The sequence below is a fragment of the Lithobates pipiens genome, unplaced genomic scaffold (genome assembly GCF_037356315.1).
Source record: "Lithobates pipiens isolate NorthernLeopardFrog02 unplaced genomic scaffold, aLitPip1_a1.2 Scaffold_23, whole genome shotgun sequence".
Classification (NCBI taxonomy): Eukaryota; Metazoa; Chordata; class Amphibia; order Anura; family Ranidae; genus Lithobates; species Lithobates pipiens.
This window is the reverse complement of record NW_027507785.1, coordinates 69509393-69517105: the sequence shown is the minus strand read 5'-3', so window position 1 is coordinate 69517105 and position 7713 is coordinate 69509393. Positions and strand designations below refer to the sequence as shown.

The 7713-nt window shown below is 48.8% G+C and overlaps 1 protein-coding gene across 1 annotated transcript in view; it reads left to right on the top strand.

The window, feature by feature from the left end:
* Positions 1 to 2796: 2796 nt before the first annotated feature.
* Positions 2797 to 7713, top strand: part of GXYLT2 (glucoside xylosyltransferase 2) — a 75145-nt gene continuing 70228 nt past the window's right edge. The window contains exon 1 of the mRNA XM_077451828.1: positions 2797 to 3392. Coding sequence (XP_077307954.1) covers positions 2866 to 3392 — 527 coding nt within the window. The 5' untranslated portion in view covers positions 2797 to 2865. The remainder of the gene's footprint in view (positions 3393 to 7713) is intronic.

Here is a 7713-nt window from a genome sequence, read left to right as displayed (position 1 = left end):
TTTCAATAGGCAGACACTGAGACTTCAATAGGAGGACAGCCATACAGGGAAAGGCCCCAGCAAGGTGCCACTTCTGCACGTGCAGGGTTGCTGTCTCCTATGGCAACAGTACTTTCACTACAATGTCCATTTGTAGCTCTTAAGCACCTTGAGCTCTCGGTTTCTCACTGGACTATCTGATTCACTGATTTTGAATCCTGTGAGCTCCTCAAGGCTTTTGCGGTGGTGTCTCCCTCAAGCGTCACCCACGCTACCCTGCTGGGTCCTTAGCTTGGCACTCCAGATACTTCTCAAGCTTCACCCCTGCTAACTGGCTCAGTCCCTGGCTTGACACACAAGGCTGCTCTTCAAACATCACCTCTGCCTTTTGGGTCCCTGACTTGATCGCCGCCGAAAGTTTCCCGATTCTCCATCAGTACTTGCTTCAGTTACTCACTATGGTCCCTGGTAAAGGTGGTTGGTCCCTTAGTGGCGACAGCTAGGGCTATCTCAATGCATGGGCACCCCTAGGCAATGCCTAGGGGCCCCAAGTGAATGGGGACCCCATGGTAATCTTGCATTGCATCATGTTTGCCAACTGTCCTGAATTTCCTGGGACAGTCAAGTTTTTTACTAAGCTGTTAGACAGCATCCTGGAACCTGTACTGTGCTATCCTGATCCCAGTATTGTGCCCTTCTGACCCCCCCCCCCCCCCTCCCCCATATTGAGCTCCTCTGCCTCCCCCTCTGTACTGAGCCTTTTGTGTTGATTAGTCCTTGATTTATGGCATGTTTTATTATTGTTTAAATTAGATTTTATTGAAAGTACTAATAAATATGTGTTTATTCTATCAGCTATTTATACTTTAATTCTTAAACGTAGGTGTGTAAATTGGGGCAGACTGGTAGGGACCCCAGTGCCCAGGGGCCCATGATGCTATTAAGATGGCCCTGGCGACAGCTTCCCTTTTACCTCCGACCACAACAGGTTCTCCGGCCGGCAGAACCGTCACTTTTGGTTCGACTGCTATCCGCAGTCCCAACTCTACGCTGCCCTCTTACTTCTGAATAGGCCCTCACACAGCCTGGCAGCCTGATGCCCCTGGGATAGGCCCAATCTCTGGGGCAGACGACACATGTCCACCCAGACGGCAGTCCGGTGGCACAACACCTGATCTCATCTGAATATATAGGCTCTCCAAGCAGCCCAAGGATTTCAAGAAAACCCCTGCCCATTGGCTGAGATACCCCATATTTACATAACTTGACGTTGAAATGCCCTTCTCACATTTAATACCACCAAGTGCCCGGCCACTTAGTGGCAGAAAAATAAAACAAGGCCAAACTTAGGGAGAAATCAATGGATCTCTAACAACTATCTACAGTAGCTACTCCTGACAGGGAATTTGGTGAGGAGCTAAATGTAAATTTACATATGGACATGTGACCATATAAGAGCACTGATGGTGTCAGAATCCTGCCTCTTTGTTTACATGTGGACATGTGTACATATAAGGGCCCTGATATTATCAGCATCCCATCCCTTTGTTTACATGTGTCCATATAAGGGCACTGACATCATCAGCATCCTGCCCCTTTGTTTCCATGTGTCCATATAAGGGCACTGACATCATCAGCATCCTGCCCCTTTGTTTCCATGTGTCCATATAAGGGCACTGACCTCATCAGCACCCTGTCCCTTTGTTTACATGTGTCCATATAAGGGCACTGACATCATCAGCATCCGGCCCCTTTGTTTACATGTGTCCATATAAGGGCACTGACATCATCAGCATCCTGCCCCTTTGTTTACATGTGTCCATATAAGGGCACTGACATCATCAGCATCCTACCCCTTTGTTTACATACGTCCATATAAGGGCACTGACATCATCAGCATCCTGCCCCTGTGTTTACATGTGTCCATATAAGGGCACTGATGTTATCAGCACTGACCCCTTTGTTTACATGTGCTGCAGAGTGGGTAATGACGCAGCTGGCAGTTGATTGGAGGAAAAGAAAACTGCGATTTGCATTTCGGATAGTTTTGGAGGACACCCTTTCTTCCGTACTTTCCAACTATTGACTGAAATCCATGTGAGGTTGAACTGTGTTTTTAGTGCCCCCAACTGACCCCCTCTTATGCTGCAAAGACAGAGAAGGAGGGGGTTCACATGAAGCAGTAGCAATGTTGTGCTTCGCACCTGTGGCAAAAACTATCGCCCCCTATAGGTGGCGATAAGTCAATGGGAAAACGCTGCAAAACATGTACAATGTGTTAATGCAGCAATTGCGGGGTTAAAATTGTCAGTGAGAAAAGCGTTACAAAAACCGCATCCACTTAAACCTGAACACGTAGGGATGACGTGGCAACCCTAATTACATCGCCTCCTCGTGCTTGTCAAACGCCTCTAAAAAGCGATCTGAACGCAGATCACTTTTTTTTAAGGGCGCAATGGTTAAATTGCAAGTCTGTACTTTGCCCAATGAAAAATGATTTGGGCTCGGTACAGAAAATTAAAAAAAAAGTTTTCCTTTAGTTCTATTTTCCACACAATGAGACAATGGGGGAAATGTAGAACTGGTGCACACAGAATCTGGTGCAGCCAATCAGCTTCTAGATTTTATTGTGAAAGATGAAGTGAACAAGCTGAAGTTGGAAGCTGATTGGTTGCTGTGTGAAGCAGTGTTGGTAAATCTCCCCCAATGATGATACAATGTTGCTCTTTGCACACATCAATGGATACAAAGTTCCTCTTCCTTCCTGGGCAGCATTGTGACCATGGAGGATTCTCCCCCCAGCCCCAGTGATAATAAATCCGGTGTGATGATGTGCGGCGTGGACAATGGTTGGGGTGGGGGGTGTGGATCCGGTGACCCCCCCCTATGACAGTCTCTCCTCCTATGTGTCGGAATGGACAGAGGGAGCTCCTCCAGTCCTGCCCTCCTCCCCTCCCCCTTCTCTCGGATACGTGGTGCCTGGCCGCCGCTGACAATGGTGAACGGAGCGGCTCCCCCCGGGGCTCGGCGCTCCCCCGGACCCCCTCCGACACCATGAGGATCCACGGCAAGCTGCTGGCCGCTGTGCTGAGCCTGGGGGGGCTGATCGTCGTCTACCTCCTCCTGGGCTACCCCACCGCCCCCCTTCACACCGACACCCCCGCACCGCTCAGAGGGGAGTCCCGACACCAGGGGGGTCCCCGAGATCGGAGAGATCCCCGAGAGCAGAGGGATCCCGGAGAGCAGAGGGACCCCCCCGAGCAGAGAGACCCCCGAAATCAGAGAGACCCCGGAGAGCAGAGGGACCCCCGAGATCGGAGAGATCCCGGAGAGCAGAGGAACCCCGGAGATCGGAGGGCGCCCCGGCCGAAGAGGAAGAAGAGCGATGCCAAGGGGGGCCCCCCCAGAGTCAGGTAAGGGGGGGGCAGCTGTGCAAAGGGATAGCTGCTGCACAACCTCTTGGGTGGGATTTACTACAGAACCTCTTTGCTGCATAGTCAAGTAAGGGGGTGTAATGGTAACATTGTGGGGGTAGTTGATGCAGATCCCCTGGGGGGGGGGGGGGGGCAACTGGTTCAGATCCAACTGGTTCAGATCCAACAGAGAACCTATTGCTACAGAACTTCTTGGAGGAGGTTGGTAATGCTGCTCTGCAGAGGGGGGGGGGGGGGGGGGGGGGATAGCTGCTGCAGAACCTCTTGGGTTCAGATCCTCCAGAACCTTGAGTGGACAGCTCTTGCAGAACCTCTTGGGTTCAGATCCTAAAGAAACTTATTGATGGACAGCTCTTGCAGAACCTCTTGGGTTCAGATCCTCCAGAAACTTATGGATGGACAGCTCTTGCAGAACCTCTTGGGTTCAGATCCTCCAGAAACTTATGGATGGACAGCTCTTGCAGAACCTCTTGGGTTCAGATCCTCCAGAAACTTATGGATGGACAGCGCTTGCAGAACCTCTTGGGTTCAGATCTTCCATAAACTTATGGATGGACAGCTCTTGCAGAACCTCTTGGGTTCAGATCTTCCATAAACTTATGGGTGGACAGCTCTTGCAGAACCCCTTGGATTGGGGAGGGAGCCTGCTGCTGCAGAACCTCTTGGGAAGGGGAGGGTGGGGCACTGCTGCAGAACCGCTTGGGGGGGGGGGGGGGCAGCTGGTTCAGATCATCCAAAACTTTATCGGTGGACAGCTCTTGCAGAGCCTCTTGGATTGGGGAGGAAGCCTGCTGTTGCAGAACCTCTTCGGAGGGAGGGCAGCTGGTTCAGATCATCCAGATCCTTATGGATGGAAAACTGGGGGGCTGTTTGCAAGATAACTTCCACAACATTGCAGGGGTAGCTGATGCTGAACTGGTAGGGGGGTTGGAAATGCTGCTGCCGAATGTCTTGGAAGAGGAGGGGGTGGGGCACTGCTGCAGAACCACTGGGGAAGGAGGGCATCTGGTTCAGATCATCCAGAACCTCATGGGTGGAAAGCTGCAGCAGAACTTCTTTGGAAGGAAAGAGAGCAGCTGCTGCAGATCCTCTTGGGTGGGTGGCAGCTTGCTGCATAACTTTTAGGGGTGGGCAACTGCTGCAGAACCTCTTGGGGGGAAGGGTGGCGGTCGCTTCTGCAGAATATTTTTGGGTGGGGGGCGCTGCTCTTGAGTGGGTATCTGCTTTAGTTTCTTCAGAACCTCTTGGGTGGACAACTGCTGCAGAACCTCTTCAGGGGTCAGCTACTGCAGAACATCTTGGCAACCAGCTGAGGGTCGGTAAATGATTGACAAGCCATGACATGAAGACAAGACAATGTTGTGGCTTCTGCAGGATAGTTTGGGAAAGTGATTAGTACAGCTCAGAATTGGGGGGTTAAAATGTGAGGTCTGCAGTGAATGGATAGATTTTGATGACTGATTAAGCCAATTTGAGTGTCTCTCCAGATGTGAAGACATGGAGGGGTTAACTCTCCAGTAATAAGCTGCAGTTGTGTTTCAAATGTAGTTGTGTGTGATGATGGGGATATCTGCCAACCCTTCATTCTCGGTGCGACTTCTATTCAGCTGAGTGTTCCTCTTTTATTAGTGTTGGGGAGGAGAGTGGGTAACGAGGATCGTCACCTAACTCAGAGGGGTACCATAGAATTGTAATGATCCAATTGACCAGTCCACCCAAAGCTAAAGTTTTAGCACAGAAAAATCCCTGTAAATGTGCCAGAATTCTAGTATGCTCCTACTCTACTCTCCAACATGACAACACAGCTCTGAATTCCTACGCAAGTGGTGTCAGCTCTGCCTACTTCATTTCTGATGGATTACAACAGCACAGACCCCTCCTCTTCTCCATAACCCTTCCTCCTCTTCTTCTCCATAACCCTTCCTCCTCTTCTTCTCATTAACCCTTCCTCCTCTTCTTCTCCATAACCCCTCCTTCTACTCATGCAGAGAGTACTGGAAGTTACAGACTCACTGGATTTCTGGCAGAACCAAGAGGCGTATTTTAACCATTTGACGACCAGCCGCCCTCATACTACGGCAGGTCAGCTTGTTCCCACAAATCGCCGTAGGTGTACGTCGGCCCTTTTAAGAGCCATAGCAGGCACACGCTCGCTGCACGACAAGGCACCCGTGCACGTGGCCAGTGCCTGCTTTGTCCGCCGGCCACGTGCAGGAAAGAGCCAGAATGGGGATCTGTCAATGTAGACAGATCCTCGTTCTGTCAGGGGAAAAAAAAGAGAGAGATCTGCTGTTCCTAGTGATTAGGAACAGCGATCTCTCTCCACCTCCAGTCAGTCTCACCCCCAAATTGCTGATCGCTGCCATTATTAGTAAAAAAATAATGCCATAAAACTATCCCCCATTTTGTAGACGCTATAACTTTTGCGCAAGCCAATCGATATATACTTATTGAGATTCCCCCCCCCAAAAAAAAAAAAATATGTAGAGGAATACATATTAGTTTTATATTTTTTTTGGGGGGGGGGGGGGGGGATTTATTATAGCAAGAAAATATTTTTTTTTTTTTCAAAATTGTCACTCTTTTCTTGTTTATAGTGCAAAAAATTAAAACTGCAGAGGTGATAAAATGCCACCAAAAGAAAGCTCTATTTGTGGCAAAAAAACACGTAAATTTTGTTTGGCTACAGCGTCGCACGGCCGCACAATTGTCAGTTAAAAGGACGCAGTGCCGTATCGCAAAAAATGGCCTGGTCATTAAGGGGGAACATTTTCTGGTCTGTAAGTGGCTACATTTCTTAAACAGATATTAAAAATTGCTTCCAATTATATATTTAATGGATACACTGGAGCAAATAAGAAAAGATCATTATTGCGGTTTACGTACCCTTTAAATAAGTCTATACTCTGCTTGCTAGAGACATCAGGGCATGCTGGGATTTGTAGTGCCACCTTATCCAGTTCCCCACATGATGCTGAAGGCTGACTAATCCCACATTATGTTCTGGCAGCACTCAGAAGCATGGTAAATGGCTGCACTGAGAGCGATTACAGCGGCATTAAGTGAATTATTTGCTTGGTCTAGGAGGAAATGTATTGCCGTATACGCCTCAGTAGTGTCATTATATTAATAGAAAGGAAGGTTTAATGTGAGCGTTGCCAAGGAAAGTCATATGCAGGCATAAAGTTTGTGGCGTTGCGAGTGAACGGCGGATTTTACATCTCTGAGTGATATTAGAATGGCCATCTTCACCAGGACACCAGGGGGGGTCAGTTCTACAAACCGCAACGGTTATTAGCCCTATAATTATCAACATGTAAAAGCTACTTATTAAATATGCGGCCACCTTATTTCCACATTTTGTTGCCTATCTTTGCATGCATTGGCCTCTTCATTCATATTAAGGTCTCGTCTAGCATAAAAACCGGGAGTATTCCGGCATTTGGACAGCACAGGAACAGCGTGCTGCCTGCAGCCCTGTCAGAATGAAGGACAGGCTGAAATGCATAGCGGCTTTACACTGCGTTCCTCCTGATCAGGGACCTAGGCCCCAAGCATGGACTCTCTGCATTCGGGGACTCCATTCCTGTGTCACTCACAGCAGCATAAGCCGTGACATTTGTCGGCCTGTTATTGATCTTCATAGGACTGCTGCTCCTGAGCCTCCCGGGCAAAGGAATAAGCCAGTTTTTACAATATACAGGCTAAAGCACCCTCGTGCATGAGCGCTTAAAGCGAAGTTCCACTCATGAAATACATTTTGCATTATTCAGCTGCATTAAATACAATTAACAACATTTGGGAAAAAAAAACATTTTTACTCACCTTTTTATGTCTGTTGCTAGGGGGTCCCTTAAAATCTGTCTTTTCCTCTCCATGGCGCCTGACGTTATTTCCCTGGACGCCCGTGCTCACTAGTGCTCCTGGGAGATGCTTGTCATCATTTACCAGGAGTCAATGGGCAGCGTCGAGGGCTTCGTTGCCATCACAATGGGAGCGGGCACTTCCAACAATGCCGCCCGTTGTGATGGCAACGCCAGAAGTGTATGGCGCTGCGCTGTAGATATGGCGCATGCATAAGAACAGGCTGTGCATGCTGGTCGCTCAGCTGCACCAGAGCCCAGAAGATAGTGCTTGTGGGCTTCACAAGCACTATGGAGACTGCCAGGACAGAAGAATATAAGATATATTCCTCTATGAAATCGACAACCGAGCCTGATTCAGCACAGAAACGGGTGAGTGCTATTAATAAGCGTTGGATACAAAAGATATTTATCCTAAAAAAACATATTTTTTTTTT